At 47.9% G+C, this 20,977-nt stretch overlaps 2 protein-coding genes across 7 annotated transcripts; one reads left to right on the forward strand and one right to left on the reverse strand.

The window, feature by feature from the left end:
• Window positions 1–243: 243 nt before the first annotated feature.
• Window positions 244–6,986, forward strand: LOC120678989 (probable receptor-like serine/threonine-protein kinase At5g57670). Of its 6 annotated transcripts, none has more exons than XM_039960470.1 (14): window positions 244–784; window positions 873–964; window positions 1,734–1,852; window positions 2,080–2,201; window positions 2,284–2,685; window positions 2,982–3,236; window positions 3,322–3,479; window positions 3,619–3,698; window positions 3,785–3,920; window positions 4,007–4,156; window positions 4,256–5,818; window positions 6,174–6,250; window positions 6,395–6,593; window positions 6,666–6,986. In XM_039960470.1, exons 1-11 carry the CDS (start codon window positions 619–621, stop codon window positions 4,373–4,375), a joined length of 1,800 nt encoding a protein of 599 aa, XP_039816404.1. In that variant the 5' UTR covers window positions 244–618; the 3' UTR covers window positions 4,376–5,818; window positions 6,174–6,250; window positions 6,395–6,593; window positions 6,666–6,986. The 6 variants fall into 6 exon arrangements, with proteins under 6 accessions (XP_039816404.1, XP_039816405.1, XP_039816407.1 ...); XM_039960471.1 differs by having other exon boundaries at window positions 6,759–6,986; XM_039960473.1 differs by having other exon boundaries at window positions 6,489–6,593; window positions 6,759–6,986.
• Window positions 6,987–8,191: 1,205 nt separating this feature from the next.
• Window positions 8,192–9,591, reverse strand: LOC120679808 (zinc finger protein CO3-like). Its single transcript, XM_039961469.1, has one exon. It carries the CDS (start codon window positions 9,429–9,431, stop codon window positions 8,592–8,594), a length of 840 nt encoding a protein of 279 aa, XP_039817403.1. The 5' UTR covers window positions 9,432–9,591; the 3' UTR covers window positions 8,192–8,591.
• Between the last annotated feature and the right edge of the window lie 11,386 nt (window positions 9,592–20,977).

Consider the following 20,977-nt stretch of genomic DNA (forward strand, 5'->3'; position numbering starts at 1 on the left):
AGAATTTTTCCCCAATTATGAACGAGTACTAGAACTCCTAGCTTTCTCCATAATCAGAACCCAATCAGACCCAGTTTGGAGGAAATTAGTTCTCTTGTAAGATCAGATCGGGTACCAGCTTCGAGTACATCTACTGCAAGATCCAATCAGAATCAGGCACCAGTCCTAGGTTGGCAGTTGGCACAGTAGTGCTCCTCTGCTGAATGCTGATCCCATCCCTCCCTCTCTCTCCCTACCCATCTTTGTACCTGCACGCATCTTCTGTCCTAAGCAACCCTATTTTTGTAGTCCTGAAATGGCAGCTCCAGTCCCAGAGCTCCACTCCCATGGTGGCCGCCCACTGCCCAGTCGGCGAGCGAGCTAATGGAATGGCCATCACTGCCTCCAACTAACCACCTTTTCACTGCGCCCCACTGACCACTGCCATACCTATCACCATGCACGCGCGAATTAAGCTCCCCGTCCGTCACCTACAAATCCCTGTCGCTGTCCCGGCCGTCGCCGTCGCCGTCGTCGCCATCGCCCCCGCAGCAACTGTGCCGGTGTGCCACTTGCTGTCGGCCAGCTAGAGCTTGAGCTGAGTAGAGAGGGAGGGAGGGTTGGTGTTCAGTTCAGAGCATGGACACCATCGAGGAGTGCGGCGACGGAGACCGACACCTGCTCTCCGGCTCCAGGATACTCGTCGGCGTGCCGGACAACTCCCGGGGCTGCTCCGAGCTCCTGTCGTGGGCCATCGGCGCCGTCGCCAAGGCCAATGACTCCGTCGTCGCCGTGCACGTCCTCGGTAAGTTGCTGATCAGTCTCTGAGGCGTTTCTGCTGCTCTTCTTGTGCCGATCATCAGGTGTTCATGGCTATGGTCTGTGTCTTGCAGGAGGGAGGGAGAGGAAGAAGAGGCTGCAGAAGGCGAACGCCTTCGTCATCTACATGCTCGGCGAGTTCGTCGAAGCCTGCGAGGCCAAACAGGTAAGATTGAAATGAAGAAACACACGATGCAATCTTTTTATTAGGCTTTGGTAAATGTTAATTCCTTGGTTCGTACGTCTGTTTTGATGAATTCAGGTGATGTCAGAGTGTAGTTCTTAATACCTTATCAGTTGGATTGTATTTTTCTGTTTGTTTTGGTGAGATTCCCTTTTCCCCAAATCTGTGATCGCATCACAGTGCAGTGGGAACTTGGGGTGTGTTTAGTTCCCACAAAAACTCCAAACTTTCCATCACATCGAAATCACATCGAAACATTAAATATAGCAAATGACCTATACATGGAGTACTAAATGTAGGTAAATAAAAAAACTAATTGCATAGTTTTGATGTACGTTACGAGGCGAATCTTTTGAGCATAGTTACGTTATATTAGGACAATATTTTTCAAAAAAAACAAAAAGTGCTACAGTGTCCGATGTGACTTTTTCTCCCATCTTTTCAAGGATCTAAACACACCCTTGGAAACAAAGCTTGTGCATAATTGCTAGTTGGTGTTCCTGTCTGTCAGGTTTGTCATGTATCTTTGCAGCTGTTAGCCCGTTAGGTGAAGTGGCCTTTATGTCATGATTAGTGCCCTGCTCTGAGCCTGTCTTTTTTGTTTGTCCATGTTCTCCTCTGTACTTGTTTTGACTACAAGCAGTCTGGGGATAATGTATTGTAGTTGTGTGACAATCATAACTATTACTCCTGGTTACTGCATGTTGTGAGACAGATATATAACCCTTTTTTGTTTTCTTTAATTTTTCAGATTAATTTGGAGGCTAAGGTGGTCTGCAGCTCAAATATTGGGAGAGCCCTGACCCAAGAAGCTGCACTGACTGATGGAAACATCCTTATTGTTGGGAGATCAAGAAATGCATACCATAGGTAACATCAGCAGGCTACTTCAATTCTCATGTGTTCAAGTACTGAACTGAAATGCTCCTCAAGTTTGCGATGCACATTATGTAATGTCGAGTCGGTATGGAATGCAAATAATTCTAATTTGAAAATTTTAATCTGCAATTTAATTCAAGGATGCTTTATATGTCATCTCTAAGTGAAACTTCTACTGTTAGAAGACTGAAATACAGTTACAACTTACAACATAACAGGAGCCATGTTGAGGTTGCAAACTACTGCTTCATGCATGCTCCAAAAAACTGCTCTGTGATAGCTGTTGGAAGAGAAGGCCTACCACAATGTAATACCCGATTGAAGTCTCGGTCATTCGATGGTAAGACCATTTTGTCAAAATATTTTTTTTCTCAGCTGCATGATAAAAATGCTGTTGGTACTAATTCTGAAACTGGAAGCAGCAGAGAGCAATGTATCCTCAAGCTCAACATGGAGCAGAAGGTTCCCACCACTTCAGAAGCTACTCAGATCAAACTCAATGAGAAAACTGGCTCAATCTAGTAATGAAGGCGCCGAGGACAAGAGTTCACCAAGAGCGGTTCTTGATGGTCCGGAGGAAAGGGAGCACCAAGTTACTGAAGAATGCTACAGCACGTCTAGCCATGAGGTGAGCCGGCGTGGCCAAAATGGCCTATGGAGGCGGTTGTCGGACATGAAGCTCTGGCTTCCATTCCTAAGGACAATCGGCGATGACAGCGCGAGGGCCAGCGATGCTGGTTCGGCATATGCCGAAGATCAGAAGCCTGCCTGGAGGTGCTTCAGCTTTCAGGAGATTTCCGTGGCTACTAATGACTTCAATCCAGGTAAGTCTTTTCAATCATTTCATTAAATTATCAGAAATTCTGTTCAGGCTAGTGTATGCAAATTGAAATAGTTTCTGAATAGTATCACAAAATTTGGCATCATAAGAAGTACAGCAACGGGATCAGTAATTCAGTATACAAATAATTCATTCAGTTTCAAGAATTTTGTCTACTCTTAATGTAACAAAAGTTTACTGCATTTGGTGTCTGTTGACGACCAAAATTGGTACCAGAAAAGGCGTCAACAGTGTCATCATAAGTGAGGCATCTGTAATCTTTTTGATGGTTTCTTGTAGATAACTTGGCGGGAAGAGGAGGCTATGCAGAAGTATACAAGGGCGTCCTATCTGATGGCCAACATGTAGCTGTGAAGAGGCTGGCAAAAGGCACGCCCAGTGAACAGAAGGAGAAAGAGTTCCTGGCGGAACTAGGGATTCAGGGACATGTATGCCACCCAAACACATCATATCTTCTTGGATGCTGCGTTGAGAATGGACTATACCTGATATTTGAATTCTGCTCAAATGGAACTCTAGCATCGGCATTGCACGGTACACTGAATCTCAGTCAGTAGTATTATTCAGAATGGTGAAATTGTGTCTGAAACTTTGTGACAGCAGAGGTCCAATATTGTAGGGAAGAGTGGTAAAACCCTTGAATGGCCTTTGAGGTACAAGATTGCGGTTGGTGTTGCGAGGGGCTTGCAATATCTGCATATGTTCTGCAGGCATAGGATCATCCATCGTGACATCAAGGCCTCCAATGTGCTTCTTGGTGATGACTTTGAACCTCAGGTAAATCCATTTTCTGACTGGACAATGATCCTTCTTATATGATCTCAAGACAAAAGGAAATGCTACAAACCAACAACAATTTAAAAATATTGTTAACTACAAGAAAGTTTACCCAGATTGAATGTCATCTCTTCAACAGATTTCAGACTTTGGACTAGCAAAGTGGCTCCCCAAGCAGTGGACTCATCACTCTGTCATACCTATAGAAGGCACATTTGGGTAAGAACCGTATTTATATTGGAACTATCAATGCAAACACATTGCAATTCGGATCAAGTTTCCAAAAAAAATAACACTTTGAGCAGGTACTTGGCACCAGAATATTTCATGCACGGCATCGTTGATGAGAAGACCGACATATTCGCTTTTGGTGTTCTGCTGCTGGAGATTGTCACTGGAAGGAGACCTATTGACTGCTCCAAACAAAGCCTTTTGCAGTGGGTGAGAACTAGAGATAAAAATATTTGAAACAAACTCTGTGTAAACTAAACAGCAATTCACATGTATGACTTCATCTTACTGTCCAGGCAAAGCCACTCCTGGAGGCTGGGCAAGCGACTGAACTTGCCGACCCGAACCTAGGCGACGACTATGACAAGGATCAACTGAAGAGGATGATCGCTGTCGCATCCCGCTGCATTATGCGACCGGCAATGTGGCGGCCCTCAATGGCCGAGGTACCATGCATCAAATTACTACCTGATCTGAACCGATTGACATGTTATGAAATGTTCAGTGATGACCAAATGTCAGTTACTCTGCATGTCATCTTTCAGGTTCTGCATTTCCTGTCTACTGATGATTGTCTGAAGGAACCAGAGAAATGGAACATTCCCGAGGACGAGGTCGATGACATGGATGACTGCACATTGTTTTCTGAATCATGTTCCCCATAATTAATAGCAGCAGCAGCAAGCCCCTCCCCCCCACCCCCAAAATTTCATTGTGTTTGCTATCAGCATGCCTTTCTTCTCATGGTGCTTGTGCTATTTCTTACGTTTCTTTTCACGTTTGGAGGGTTAGATTTTTGGTATTTAATCATGTAAAATAGAAAGGAGATTTTGGGAATGTATCCAGTGCTGGTCCGGCTTTGTCAGTTGAATTAGAGTATGGATGAGCATAAGAGATTGTATTTCCTAATGTGCACAACAATGGAACATGTAACTGGACGCCACTGCCAAACCAGGAACTCTATAAATCAACACTAGAATCACAACGATTTTGAATGCAAACACCCCTTAGGGCTGGTTTGGAAGCCAAGAATCCCGCCGGGTTCCCCGCGTATTCCCGGGGCTGGAAGCCCGCGCGGAAATTAGCCCCGGGGTAAATTATTTGGTAATTTGGGAGCGCATCGGACGGGGAAGGTCAACCCGGCTCCCTGCGATTTCCACGGGGCGGCTCCTCACGTTGCTTGCTGATCTTCCATGTCTCAGCTGTAGATCGGTGTATCTAGGGTTTGTACTCTCTCCTGATTGCTAGCTCTTGTAGATCCTATCCTTGCTGATCTCCAAGATCCTCTCCAATATCCAATCCTTGCTGTTCTCTGGGAACTAGTTAGATGTAAACAGCTGCTTGGGTTGGCATACTTGCAGTGGTTTGTGTTAATGTTTATGGATTAATGAAATTGTATCTGGATTAATGAACTCTGGGAACTGGTTTGTGCCTGTGTGTTTATGTGAAACAGTATGACATAAGCATTAATCAGTGATATTAATTTGCTATTCATTTCTTATTTTCAATTATGCCAGTTCTAGCTTAATTGCCTGAGATAAATTTGTTAGCTTTTGAGTTAAAGATTTAGCACCAGTACCTTCTGTATTTATAGCACTTGTACTGGCTCTTTGTTTTGATATTAAGTTGTCAGAAAATGATCTACTGCTTCTTGTAATTAGTTATGGATTTGCTTTTGGGACTATACAATTTCTGCACAATTATTAGACCGATTGGACATGATCTATTGTCATATGCTAATTATTAGACCAATTTCTGCATAATATATGATCTGCTGGCTAGGCAGCTTCAAAATGATGTAAATGTGAGATTTGAGAGAGAGAAATTGCATAAACTATATTTCAAGGCAAGCCATTAATTTTCTTTGCTTCATGTCCTGCGGCAACTACGAGTAGTGCTATAGATGGCACTATCTGAAACTATTTACTCATTTCTATATCTGTCAAGTGCTTGCATACTTAGTTATCGAGGATTCTCCTCTGGAAACGGTTGTTGAGATGATTTTTTACTCAGAAGCGACTAAAGGTGATGATTCTCCTCTGTTCTCATTTTGATGCAGTGATCCAGATGCTCCAGGAGGAGAAACAGTTATGAAGAAAATGAAACCTGTAAGAATCTTTGCCTTTTAGTTACAACCTGCCACTTGGGCTCAGCATTTTCTTGTTTGGACAGCAGGCAAGACAAATGTGATGCTTACTCCAACAAAGGAACTCTAATGTGAACGGCATAATCTAGATTGTTTCTCTTTATTACATGATATGCTGTAGCAAAATTCATTTCCTTTCAATTCGTTTTGTTTTCCTTTAGAAATATTTCATAGCAATTTCCCTTCATGGACGTTTGTCTGAAACGAGGGAGAGCTTGCTTCTGCTAGGGCTTATTAGCTTTCTTTCAATTCATTTTGTTTTCCTTTTGGCATATTTCATACCAATTTCCCTTTATGGGGGTTCATCTGAAATGCAGGAGAACTTGCTTCTGCTAGGGCTGCAGCTTCTGTAGGAACTATAATGGTTTAGAACTTCATGCAGATGCTTCTGTAGGTTTGTGCTGACTCACTGTTATTCTATTCTGTTAAGGCTAGAACTTCATGCAGATGCTATGAACTGTCCATCCATCCACTCTTGTTGTTCTTGTCTTTGCTTGCATGCATTCTGATCCCTTGATTCTTTCCAATTAATTTGTAGCTAGTGAGGCTCAGTCTTGCATACCTCCAAGATACAAAGTGCGGTCACTTTTTTTTTCCTGCTTAAAGATTCAATTTTGGAAGGAAAAATTCAGGTTGTTAGAGAAGCAAAGGGCCAGGTTCCTGTATTCCTCGACGGCGGCATCCGCCGTGGCACTGACGTGTTCAAGGCCTTGGCACTAGGAGCCTCAGGAGTTTTTGTATGTCCACTGCTCGTGCTCCAGCATCTGATCGATCGAATGACAAGACGCGCCTTGCTTGTTGTCTGCCAGATTGGCTGATCTAATGAGGGGATTCTCGATGGACTGGCTGATCTGCTTGGTTCTGTCAGTGCTTTCTCAAATGTCCGATCTGCATTGTGCCAGATCGGCTGATCTAATGAGGGGATTCTCGATGGACTGGCTGATCTGCTTGGTTCTGTCAGTGCTTTCTCAAATGTCCGATCTGCATTGCTGCTTTGGCATCTTCAGGGTGTAGAAGTTATGAGCTGGAGTCAAATTTTGTAATGTTGTTTAACTTGATTATCACTTTATCTATCGTGTAATGCACTCCTGCAGTTGTTGGGTAATGGAATTATTATTTTATTATTTTTATTGAATTTATCATAATTTTTCTGATCTTTTAACACTATTTTTAATATCATGGGTTTCCACTCCCCTCCGTTTCCCCAAATAGCTGTTGGGATTTGCTACCCCTGTGGTAATTCCACCCAGGGAATTGGTGGGATTGGAAAATCCCCGCGAGGGATTAACTTCCCTGGGCAAAACTCCCCCGTCCTCCCAAAGTAGCCCTAACGGTGAACTGAACCTGAAACACTGGATGGAAACATGATCAAGCAAGCCCTGCAGGAATACCATTTTTTTTTCATTGCCCTTACTGAAAAACTGCTAACACAAGAGGAAGATATACAGGCAGCATCAGGGGTATTTGTTAGCTTCATGGATCCAATACGCAGCCCAGTCCTGATGGTTAGGCCTAATCAACTCTTGATGAGGCCTACGCCTGCCCAGCACCCCAGTACTCAACTGATGATGTAACAAGTTTGGCAATCTGCCAATTTCGAGAAATCCAGGTTGATGAACAATCTCATGGCTGAGGGTATAAACAGTCGCTGACAGGTGGACCTAGGATAGTAAAATTAAGGAAGACACGATGCAATGCATCACCGTCCAAACATCATCACAACAATAATTCGCTAGAATAAAGATGGCGGTAGAATATTCCGAAGACCAATTCCTCATTTGGAAAACACCCCACAAACCGAAAACAGAAATACTTTTACCATGACAGGCGTCGTTAGCTAATAAATAAATTACTAAGCAAAGGACTAATGATCACGTCGCACTCCGAGACCCACTAGAAAAATTGGAGCCATGAATCATGCAACCTACTATATGTTCATAAGAAATCACATAGGCTTTATTATCTTCACACGGATGACAGAACAGTGAAAGCAACATGTGAACAAACTACACGAGTTTACTCGGACAGCTCCATGTGCTACCTTAAAAATGCATTGATCACCTAATTCACTAACGGGAAGTTACTTTTACCACAGAAAAATTCACATTATTAGCTGAAAAATAGCAAGGCCTGTTTAGTTTACACATGGAGCTAATTATCAAATGATAGGAAATCCAACCAATACCCGTGAGCAGCTACACGAGCTATATATCTTTAGAGACCATTAATCATCCCTATTCCTGGCTGACCTATAAAAAATCTGAATTATCACTTAAAAATGGTAGCTATGGAAAGTCAAAACACTAAAATTGTAGATGAATGGTTGCATAAGCTATTTACCAAAGATTAACCACTTTATTCACTGATTGACCCATCGAAAATCCACACAATCTTTAAAAAAATACTGATGGTGGATTTTCACTACAATTTTGCTTCGGCGGAGATACAAGAGAGAAATTACCACATAACTAACAATCATCTTAGCATAGAAAATCGATCCATGGAAACTAAAATGAACATCTACTTAGGCTATCTTTCAACACATGAATCCCTAGTTCACCAGTTTGACCCATGGAAATCCCGGGCCATCATTTAAAAATAGCGATGGCGGCGGAGTTTCACCACGAACAATTGACAACAAGAGTGACATGAGACGAACAAGAACGATGGCGCCCACAGCATGGCGACATGGCGCACGCCCATTTCTTAACTTGTTTTAAGCTGGGCGAAACATTCTAGAAGGTTGGCACGACTCCGTAGGCCGCGGCGTCGACGTAGAGCCCGACGCCGTCGTCGCGGGCGTCGTCGGAGAAGGAGAGCCAGAACTTGGCCGTGTCGGAGGCGTTCGTGGCGGCGGCGTCGGTGTCCGACGATGCAGCGGCGACGCGCTTGACGAAGCGGCCCTTGATCCTCGGGCGGGCCTCGGCGTAGGCCTTGCGGGACGCGTAGCGGATGGTCTTCTGGAACTTGCGGTTCTTGCGCTTCTCGCGGTACCTCTGCACCCTCGCCACCCGCTCCGCCGCCGCGGCGACCACGGCGGCGGCGCCCGGGACGACGACGGCCGCGGCATCCTCTGGGGACCACGCGGCCGCCCACGCGGCCATGCCAGGCTGCGCCCACAGCGGTGCCGCGCCGCCGTGATGGACGGGCGCCACGCCGTCCGGCAGGTACCCGCCGCCCGTGGCGCAGGCCGCCGCGGCGAGGTCGACGTCGGAGAGCAGGTCGAACAGGCTCCTGCCCTCCGCGCCGCTGTCCCTGGTGGTGAAGCTGGTGGACGAGCTGCCGTTCTGGTGGGGGCTCCCCTGCCCCTGCGCGGGCGCCGCCGCCGGCCACGACGACGCGGCGTCGACGTCGTCGGGCGCGAAGAGGTCGTCGTACACGCCGGATGCCGCCGCGGCGGCGGCCATGGCGACAGGCACGCGCTCGTGGCGCGACGCCAGCAGGTTGGCCGCGTGCACAGCGGCGTCGCAGGGGCTGCAGAGCGCCGCAGCGTCCGCCGCGCAGTACACCGCCGCGGCGCCGCCGCAGACAGCGCACCCCGCCGCTGTGCTCGTGCTGCCTTCGCTTCCCATCATCCCTTTGAGCCTCCTTCTAGGCTTCTTTTTTTCCCCTCTTGAGCTTGCCTCAGCTTCTTTGAGCTTCTTGCGTTTGTGTGTGAGCGTGGGAAATGGAAGTGAGCTGCTGAGCTGTATTAATAGGGAGGGGGCGATGAAGTGAGGAAGCCATGGAGGAGAAGGGCGGGAGCTTAGGGAAGGTGGAGTTGGTGAATCGCCTAAAGAGGACACGTGGAGCTCTAGTGGCCGCGAAAACTTTGAACTGAGGGAGAAGATCGTGTAATTTAGAGGGAATTGGTAGGTGTACTATGGTAGGTACCCTTGTTCCCTTGCCAAACCATCCATACCTGCATTTGTAGAGTAACTTTGTTTTGTGGCATAACAACCATTGGATTATTGCTTCGAAACTTGTTCTCACTGATGTTTCAAGGTTAGTCTACGTGATGTGTTAAATGATACTTTCTACATTCACAGACAATAGTCTTATTTCAAAATCTGAGATTTCCACAATTGATAGTCTTATTTGAGCCGATTCATTGGTGGCCTCTCGGGACCGACACAAGTTAACTACGTTGATTGAATCCGAGACGGCAGTTAAGCACTTGTGCCTTGAAAAATGGCTACTTTGTATGTGGATCGCGAAAGTTACATCATCGGTATTAGTTTAAGCATTAAAGGTTGCTTGTTTTCATGAAGCAAATAATGAAAACAATGATAGGATAAGTAGAATTTATTAGCAATATTTTTACCTTGGTCATTATGCCCATTCTAAATAAGACTATCACCTGTGAATGGAGGGAGTAATATTTATTGTTCTTGTGCGTGGTTTAATTTTGTTGTAATTCGAGCATTAGGCATGCAAATCAGAATTTGAGGGGATTCAGCTTCAATGTGCTTCTTCCCTTCTTCGAGCTATGTTTATTTCCTTCCTTTTCCATGCAATAAATCTCATAATCCTGGCTAAAAAAGTACTACCTCCATCCTAAAATATAGCTACTTTTAGGTTTTCTCGAAGTTAAACCTTTTAAACTTTAACTATAGATATTAAAAAATCATAAAGATTAACAATATAAAAGTAATACTAGCTTATTCACAATAAAACTCAACTATCATAATATGTAACTTTTTTCTATTTAAAAGTAATTATTTTTAAATATATTATTAGTCAAAGATGAAAATATTTGACTTTGACCAAGTCTAAAAGTTGCTAAATTTTGAGATGGATGTAGTAGAAGGCTAAGGAGAGGGCTCATAGGGGGTGGGGTGGCTTGAACCCACCTCCACAGCACCCCCATGTTATACCTGGTCATGGGCATGTCTAAATGTAGTGCATATTGTTAAAATTCAATGTGAATTGGACATTTAGATTGAAAATTAAATGGAACTCATGTTTGATGTGTGGAAAATTGTTTATCTGAGGAACATTAAACTAACTTGATATTGGTTAGGGAGAGGTGCCCCTTTTGAATGGGTAACAAAAATCATATTGTTTATTGCCCCAGGGAGAGGTGCCACCTGATAATTGGTTTGTAATGCGTATGACACCACTGTTCTCCTTATGAATTCTTAACCGCCTCTCGCCTATGTTTTTTTAGGAAATGCCTCTCACCAATGTTAATCAGCAATTCTTTATTTATATCTTCTCATCTCTTTCTATAGTGTGACCCTTGCATCACCCTGTACAGTGGATTGCACCTCGTATTGACCCAAATTTGTAAATCATTGTATTATGATAGTGCATCTAGTAATGGTAGTTTCAACATGATTAATACAAGCACTTATAAGTATTAGGGGATCCCACCAAAATAGGAATAATTAACCATTTGCCATCCTTACAAGGTAAGGGGCATGTGATTTTCCACAAAAATGCTGCCTTGTAACCTTTATGAAAGTATCTTCAAATTTATGTGTTGTAATGTTTGTATGTTTATGAGTACCTTCCAGAAATGAAGTCGGCGGATCTTGAGACTAATGCCTCGTCATTGACAGGCACATCTCCTACTACTGAAAGAATAGTGCAAGTTAAATCCTAGAATAAATCTAAAAAAATATGAGTTTCTATACCAAGTCGAACCTCAACTATATTTGAAATGTCAAGTATAAAGTATATTATTTTGGAAGAGAAATATGGAGTCAAGCCTCTAGCACTACTACAGAGGCCATCATCGCAAATGTCTTATCACCACCGGTTTGATCTGAATCGGTGGTGCTAGTCTATCACCGCCGGTTCCAGTTGCAACCGGTAGTGATGGTGCACATCACCGCCAGGTCGTACGAACCGGCACTGATGTGTGAGCATCACCGCCGGGTCGTAATACGAACAGGTGGTGATGTCTTCACCACCTATTTTTCCCTTCTTTCTTGCTTTCACCCCTGTCCTTAGATTTTTTTTTGTCTCGGTCCTTATCCTCTCCCCCACCACTCTTCCCCTCTCCCCCTCCCATCCCCATATCCTCTCCCACGACATCGATCTCCTCCCCAACCATCTACCCTCTCCTCCCTCTCATCCCCATCCTCGGCCTCCCTCCCCTCCTCCTTGGCGTAGCACGGCAGCGGCGGCCTGCCGGCACGGGCTGCAGCGTCGCGGGCTACGGTGGCGCGCGGCCACGTGGCAGCGGGAGCTCGAGCTGTGGCAACACACGGCGTGTGGATGTGGCGGCGCGCGGCTACGAGGAAACGGTGGCGGCGCTCCTCCCCAACCCGTGCCGCCCCATCGCCCCTCGCCAGATCCGGGGTCCGTTTGACCGGATCTAGCCTTCCCCGATCGGTGTCGCCACCCCCGCCCCCCCTCCAGCCGGCCCAGAGCGCGGGCGGGGCGAGCGCGTCCTAGGTGCGACTGGCGTGGCGCAGGCGCAGGGTGCAGCGCCGGCGCGGGATAGAGAAGTGTGGTGAGCGTGAGAGCGCCTCCCAAAACCGGCAATGATGGACATTTTGAACTGGCAGTGATGGGGATGCTGGAGTAGTGTAGGCCTTTGAGCAACATCTTCTTTCCCGTCAAAATTATCCCTAGAAATCTTTCCCTGCAAAAATACCTAGGGAAAATATTTCCCTAGGGTTATTTGCCCTCTCCCTAGGATAGATTTAAAACTATAGGGAAACTTGTGGTTTCTAGTAGTGGTAAAAAATCCCATACATACAATCGCTCTGTTCAGCTGGCTAGTCAGCCAGCACTGTTTTTGTCTCACACCAAATCAGCATCAAACACTAGCCAGCAGCCAATCTGCAATACTTTTCTTTTACAACAAATCAGCACCAGCTACAAACCACAGCTAGCCGAACAGAGCGAATGTCACAAGAGAAACCCGCTTCCTATGTAGAAGTTGCTATGCACATGATGATTTCCTCATAGCTTAATTAGTCCGGGGAGGTGATTTAGCTGATAGACAGGTAGCGAGCAGGGGAGCTGTTGTCCACTTGGTCTATGCCGACGTGGGCCCGCCCCCGGCCTACACAAAATTGCAGAAACTGATATCCTGACGATGACGTGGCGTGCGCGATGGGGACCGAGCCGTAGCTCGGGTGGTGCGCGCTCCAAGTGTGGAGGCCACTGATCCCGCGTTCGAGTGTCACTCGGCGCGGGATTTTCCCACGGGTGCTGAGGCGTGAGTGTGTGCGTGTGTGCGTGCGTGTGGTGTGAGTGTCTCAGTATGGCGCGTTCTGAGACTACTCGGACATCCTCGTCTGCGTTGAGTCCGATCAACGTGGGCGCCTAAAATTCTTAAATGACTCTCCAGTGCTCCTGGGTGCTTTCAAAAAAAAAGACGTGGCGTGCGCGATCGTCCTGGATGTTATTGCGGTGGGGGCCCACCTACTTTCCCGAGGTGGCACACTACTACTACTATTCAATGCGCAATGGTGGCGAGTGGTGGTGAGGCGAGGAGGCAACGCTTGGCTTGGATTGCTCGCGTCAGGATGCTGTTGGCAGTGGCCACAAGCCCACAGCTCGGGCCTTGTTTGGAACGCGCTTGGCTCCATTCCAGTGGATTCTACGGAACCAAACGCGCCGCGCATGGAAGACCTGCAGAATGGGCCCGCCCCCATATTGTGCCTGGCGTACCCGAGCCTAGCAAACCTCATCCACTCGCGTCGCGCTCCCTGACCCCCCCTCCCGCCCCACGCCGCCTGTAGCCCGCTCTTCCGGCGCGCCGCGCGCCTCCGGTTGCTGCCGCCGCCTGCGTGCCGAGCATGCACCAAACCGCCTCCTGCTTTCGTCGTAGCACTGCCCGTCGCCGCAGCAGTGGCCGCGATGCCTGCGCCGTGGCCGTCGCAGCATACGGCGGCCACTTAGGGTTACAGCCGGCCGCCGCCAGCCTGACCGGACCACGCCTCCACCCCTAGCGGAGACCACCGCTGCCATTCATCTTCAAATCGCCGACCTCCGCCACCCGTACCGGAGGCCGCCAGCGCCCTTCGTCTCGAAATCGTCAGCCGCCGCCTCCACAACCGGATTCCGCCGCCGCCCTACGTCCTCAAAGCGGCGACATCGGCGCTAAGATCCGGCGCCCCACGGACCGCCGCCAGCTTCCGCAGGTGCGATATGGGCGGATCCGTTGATCCTCGGTATGGGTTCCATGGTCAGATGCCTGTGTTGCCAGGACAGGATCCGCGGGCGGCTTCGTACGGCGGCGCACCCCCGCTGGACCCTCGGTTCCTCCCTTACTACATGAACCCAGCTTCCTCGGCCGCAGCTCAGGATGGTCTATGGCCTGGCGGACGTGATCGTTGCCACCGTGCAACCCGTGTCCCACCTTCACTAGGGGCGGGAACCTCACGCACCAGGTCAGCCGCCCGCGCCACCATCAACCTTGATGACGACACAAACTCTGCCCAAACCGAGTTTACCGCAGATGACGACAACGCAGATGATGACAACGATGACGGCAGCGACGACAGCGACGACGACAACGATGACAATGATTCCTCGGTGAGGCTCTATTTTTCTCTTCTGCTTGATGTTTTCAGTTCTATCCGTAGAAGCTGAGTAGTAGCAAACTTCATGTCTGTTTCTCTCATTAGTACCCACCTCTGATTAGTGTAGAACTTCATTTTTACCTTAGTTTAAAGAAACCTCCACCTCTGATTAGTAGCCAACTTAACGCGGACGTTCCATTTGTGTTCGTTCATAGAGAGGAATCCCTACGTCGGACGCAAATTGGGATGATCGAAACACAGATATATTCTGCGACTTGTGGATACAACAATCCCAGCTAGGCAATTGTGATCGTGGTATAATGAACACAGCAGGATACCGCGGTATTGTTAGGGGCTTCTATAAAAAGACGGGTCTGAAGCATACAATCAGGCAGTTTCAGAACTGCACAAGGTACCTCAAAAATTTTTGTGCTACTTGTTCATATCTGGATAGGCATACAGGGGTTTCTGTATGCCTAAACCGTTACAATGCGCCCACATGGGTTTGGAACAATGTCAAACAGGTACAGAATAGACTAAAGAGGCCTCTTATTTACTAATTAAACCATTATGAACATTACTGTACCAGGATTACTCACATACATGTGCATTTCTAATTGTACATAAGTTTCCAGATCAGGTTGCCAAATTGAGGAGGCCCATCCCACCTTGGAAGGACAAACTGTTTGAGATGTTCAAAGAGTGCATCATTGATTGGGCAAATATGTTACCTACAGATGATTCTGCACCCTCTTCTGGAGACCCATTAAGTCCCACTAACACTTCTGGCAGCAGGAAGAGGTCAAGCAGTGCGGCAACACAATCTACCACTACCAGTCCTTCCAAAAAAGCAAAAGCAGCAAAGGCCACGGACTCAACAGCTACTAGTCCATCCAAGAAGGGGTTGTGGGTAAATCCTTCTGCGGCAAGAAAGAAACAGTTAAAAGTGACCAATCTTTTGGAAAAGCTAGTTGTCACTTTGGAGAGCAAAGATGATAAGGCCCAAAAGATTGTGGACACAGCTGTGCAGATCAAGAAGGAAGAGGAGGATGACATCATGCATTGCTTGGATTTGGCAGTTGAATGTGGCATACAATCAGGCAGCCATGAATTTTTCTTCATTACCAATGTGTTCCAACAAGTCAAGTGGAGAGTTGTATTCAAGTGGTTTAAAACTCTGGAGGAGCGCCTTGAATGGATCCATAATGCCTACTCCGATCCAAAATTTCTAGATGGATGGTTTAAAACTCCGGAGGAGCGCCTTGTGTAATGTGCTGTAGTACTTAGTTGTAGTTGAACCTTTGCGCTTCCATTGTATTCGTGGAACTGAACCTCTCCATTTGCATTGTCTTTGTGTACTGATTATTATGACATTGTGTTATGTGATGTAGTCGTTGTTTGGACTTGACCCTCTCAATTTATCTTGACCTTCACATAGTACAGTTTCTGATTTACATTCTTATATGGCGGCTGCATTTTTTGGATCCTATATTGTACATATAACTGGTTGTTTGATGTTGCCATTGCAGGCTTCAAATACAACAGACAATGCTGATTTCCCCGGAGTTGGAGGAGCAGCAACTACAGCACAAGGTGCTGCTCCCATGGCAACAGAAGCCGTCCACCAAGATACAGCGGACTCAGGAGAGACAGATGCAGTGGATAGAGCACTTGCTGATGTATTCGGAAGGGATCATTGGGTCATTCCTGCTGTGAAGGCCGCACTTGAAGAAAGCAGGAGAACTAGAGAACTGGTGAGGCAGGCTGTCATACTTGGTCTTTATTACACAAAATATCTATGCAAAAACCCACCTAGGCAACCCCCTGAAACAGGACATGAGTGGGTACTAAGGACTCTTCGCAATGAAAATTCTTGTTACAACATGTTTAGGATGAGCCCTACATGTTTTGAGATGCTGCATGAGGTTTTGGTTAGGTCATATGGGTTGAAGTCAACAAGTAGGATGGCATCTAGAGAGGTTTTAGCCATGTTCTTGTGGATGGTTGGGCCCCCCTAAACCTGTGAGGCAGGCAGGGGATAAGTTTACAAGGTCAATGGAGACAATAAGTAGAAAATTCAATCATCTTGGATTGTGTGTGGAGGCTAGCCAATGACATAATAAAACCAAAGGACTCTGATTTTGGTTCAGTGCACCCAAAGTTAGGAAACCATAAGTATGCTCCACTGTTCAACAATGCAATTGGAGCCATTGATGGAACACATATCAGAGTCATTGTGCCTGGCAACAAGCAAGGGCCGTATTTCAATAGGCACAATGACAAAACTCAGAATGTGCTTGCCATCTGTGACTTCGACCGGAGGTTCACATTTGTTGCAGCTGGGATTTCAGGATCAGCACATGATTGGGCAGTCCTTACGGAGGCGATGGAGAGGTGTGGTGATAAGTTTCCACATCCATCTCAAGGTATGTGGCGCTGTTGTAATTATTTTGTGGCATTTGCTTTGCTAGCTGCTTTGTAATCTATGTGACTAATCATTATTGCAAGCAAGTATTACCTTGTCGATGCCGGGTACCCAAACCGAAGTGGGTTTTTGGCACCGTACAAGGGGGTGACGTACCATCAGACAGTATGGAAACGGGCGCCTCGGCCTAGAGGTATGAAACAAATCTTTAACCGAGCGCATTCCTCCCTTAGGTCGGTCATAGAACAGTCATTTGGTATGGTAAAGATGAAGTGGCACATTTTGTTGGGTCTCCCACATTACTTGGAGCGCAAACAGGCTCAAATTATTTTGGCTTGTTGTGCACTACATAACTTCATTTTGGAGAACAACAATGACGATTTACACTATCATATGGATGATGCCGATGATTCGTGGGACATAGATGATGTTGACGAGGACACAAGTCATGATGCCGTAGAGGGCGACGAGGATGACATGAATGCACTTCGTGATGACATAGCCGTAGGGTGCTGGATGGCTGAACGTGCTAGACGTGTGTGAGGTCTACGTGTTATTTGTCTGTTGTATTGTTGGAGTTATTTTTCTATAATTGTAATAATTAATGTGTTATTTAACTGTACCAATGTTTGACTTTTTGTATTCTCCCAACAATGATCGCCGTTAGTGATGTTCAGTAACGATGTAATGTTGGAAAAAATGAGTGCATTTCGTTTCATACATGTCAGTTCATATCTGGGAGTTGATGTGGTACGCACTTGGGTATATGTAGCAATTTACCAACAGCTTGTGCCAGAAGCTTCCAAGAACCACGGTAGCATGGACTAGCATGCTAGGATTCTTGTGCTTCCAAACAAGGCCTCGGTCTCGGCTGCATCGGTCTCAGTCTCTGACCTTTTCAATCCTGCCTGCCGTACAAGCCAAAACACTCTGTCTTTGCACTGGCCAGCAAGCTCCTCCTTTCCTTCATAAGAAAAATCTGCGTGCAAAATGAGTAACAGTTCTCGTGAGGAATTGACAACGAAGTAGCAAAAATAGAGGTTTGTAGTAGCCTTGTAAGAAGAACTATGATCCTCCTAAAGTACCGTAGCTACAATTGGATCAGTGATGTATGGACTCCATTCCACACGTAGGTAAGGGGGGCAATGCTGCATATCAATTCCAGTCTATTTTTAAGTTGGTTGCAGGTGGTCTTGGAGCAATGTGGTGGGCCCTAGCTAGCTAGCTGGTTTCTTCAAACCATGGCAATCAATGCAACTCAACCCACCTATCATTTCAGCTGTGCGGCACAAATCTAAATATATACTTGACCGACTAAGTGCCGTGACACCTTTGTTTAGAACTCGGATTGCCATTAGTAGTTAACATCAGGACGGATAACCTAATCGCCCCGACTAAACAAACACGAAGATCATTAGTGAACAAACACAGCCCCCGCTGGGGATAAACTTTTTAAATCCTCCCCCGAGTAAACTATTGCGCCGCTTCCCGACTCTGGCTTGGTGTGGAGTGGCGGCGGACCTTGTGATTAATTTTTTTTATGTTTTTTTACCCAACACATGAATGATTACGAGTGAAAAGGTTAAAAACACGGAGAATGAAAGCCACTAGCATGAACAGTAATAACTTCTAAAGGTCAACGGCTTGAGATTGAAAAAGGTGAAAGGGGAAGCCGTGGCGCTGGCGCACTAGGTGGATGAGTGCGGCCATCCCTGTCCCGCAGCGAGCGATCGCGTGCCCGACGGGCGAACCGGGAACCGCGTTGACCTGGGCGCGCTCCCCGCAGCCGCCCGCGGCGCCGCGCTGGGCTCCCGCGCGCGACACGTGTCCTCAGCTTCTGGAACGTTCGGAGGAGAACCGGGTGGAAAACCAGCTGGACCGGGAGATAGCGGCGCCGGCCTACTGGTCCCACGTCGGACGGACGGCTAAGACTCTTCGCACGCGTTCTTCTCTAAATTCGTTCTCTAAATGGAATATTTCATCCTGTTTATCAAGATTCTCTACTCTACGTTCCGTTTCTCCGCGCTCGTTCATTCTCTAAATCTATACTCTATATCAACTACCATCCGCGGGACCCACTTATCAGAATTATTTTATTTTTATCTTTCCCTTTTTCCTCTCTCTCCCCTTTCCCCTCCACTCCCGTCTCTCTCTCCCCCTCCCCCCTTCCGCAAGTGGCCGAGCTCGGCGCCGCCCCCTCCGCCAGCGAGGGCGGAGCTCGACCCGGTGGCGGCCTCTCTCCCTCTTGCTCCCACCTCTCTCCCTCCCGGCCACGACGGCGCGCGGGACCGCGTGCGGCGGCAGCGCAAGCTCCCGTGCGGCCTCGTCCCACCTCCCTCCCCTGCGCCAGGCCAAGAGCGGCGGCCGGCGGCTGGGCCGCGCGCGTGCCCCTCCTCCCTCCCTACCTCGACGCGGGAGCAGGCGCGGCGCGGCGGCCTTGGCCCCTCCCTGGGCCGGCCATCCTCCTCCCTAGCGGCCATCCCCACCAACGCGGGCTTCCCCGAGTTCCGCCCGCCCCTATGGCGGGCCTCCCCGAGCTCCGCCCGCCGTGGGCCGTGGCCATGGTGACGCGGCGGTGGAGCCCCGCGTGGCGGCCGGATCCTGCGGCGGACGCGGACGTGGAGCCCCGCGCACGCCTCCCGCAGCTCGCCGGCGGAGCTCACCGGGGCACCAGCGCGCGGCGCGGCGTGGTCGAGCTCGGTGCAGCGCGTCCACCACGCGTGTGGGGCCGGAGCCGCGGTGTGCCATGGCGAGGCGGCCATGGCGAGGTGGAGTCCGCGACGCCGTCGCCCCCACGCGCGACGGAGCAGGGGCGGAGGAGGTGAGCAGGGCCGCGCGCGCCGGGCTCCCTCGCCGCACCCCCGCGCCGGCGGCGCCTTCCTCCTCTGCGTGGGGCCATGGCGGGCGGGCGGGCGAGCGACGCCGCGACATTGGGCTCGAGGCCCTCCCTCCTACCGCCCCCTCCCATGGCGCGTGGGCTCCGAGCTCCGGCCGCGTGGCCATGGCGCCGAGCTCGGGTGGGAGGACAGCGTGCGGTTGGGGACGACTGCGGGGAGAACGAGGGGCCCGCGCGTGTCAGTTTCCAGAGTCGTCCGTACCGCGCCACAGATGCCGCGCGGGAGCTCGAACTCCATTTTCTAGAGCCGCTTAGGGCGCCCCGCTGCAGCGAAAAAAATGCTAAAGAGTAAACGGGGTAGCACGCGGCTTACAGAGCCCGCTGCGGAGAGCCTAAGCTGCCGCCTGGCGCCGTAGCGCGTGCTCTGGGCTCGGGTGATGACGTGGGTCGTGGGCTATGAGCTCTAGTGCATTTTCTTTTTTTTTCTCTTTCTTCTTCACTGCACTGCACCTGCAGGTCAGAACGAACTCAGTAGCTTTCTTTCCTTTATTTGGTTATATAGGTTGATTGGGCAAACCGCCCATGAGATCATTATATTTCCGCATCCGGGACAAAAAGTCGTTGACCAACAGCGACGGCTGTTTGGGGGAGACGGGGAGCCGTGTAACTCTTGCATTGGCTGAAGGTGCACGGTGTAGTTGCATTGCACAGACTATTTGCTTTGCTTTGGAAGCGAGTGCTCGTCAGCAAAGCACAAAGCTAAAGCCAACGCAAATACAGGTGCATTAGTTAGGTGAGTATACCTGAACATAAGCGTTTGGTTTGAAAAAGAACTAAAGGTAGCACTTGAGTGGTAGCACTTGAGTGGTAACTCGTGTTGACGTCCCAATCCAACCGGACGAGTTTGTTGTTTTCTTTTCTTTTTTTTCCTGTCTATGGCCTCACAGGCCGTAGTCTTGTATTTTTTTCTGCTATATCAATAGAAACGCACTCGTCGAGTGCCGTTCGTTCAAAAAAAAATATATGTAAGTTACAACTGTTCCCTTATGTCATGGTGGAGCGAAAATTGAGAAAATGTCTCTATATTCCCTCCATTTCAAATAGTAAGTCATTCTAAGTTTTTTGCAGAGTCAAACTATTTTTATGTTCGATCAAAATTATAAAAAAGATTACAAAAATTTATAGCACTAAATAGATATGAAAGTATATTTAACAACAAATCGAATTATATTTATTTGGTATCATAAACGTTAGTAATTTATTGTATATAAATTTGGTCAAACTTGAAATGTCTTGACTCTTTGAGAAAGTTGGAATAACTTACAATTTGAAACGGTCAAACTTCTACATTGAGATACGACTTTGCTAGCAAGGTTAATGTAACCTTTTATCACG

The sequence above is a fragment of the Panicum virgatum genome, chromosome 6N, assembly GCF_016808335.1.
Source record: "Panicum virgatum strain AP13 chromosome 6N, P.virgatum_v5, whole genome shotgun sequence".
Classification (NCBI taxonomy): Eukaryota; Viridiplantae; Streptophyta; class Magnoliopsida; order Poales; family Poaceae; genus Panicum; species Panicum virgatum.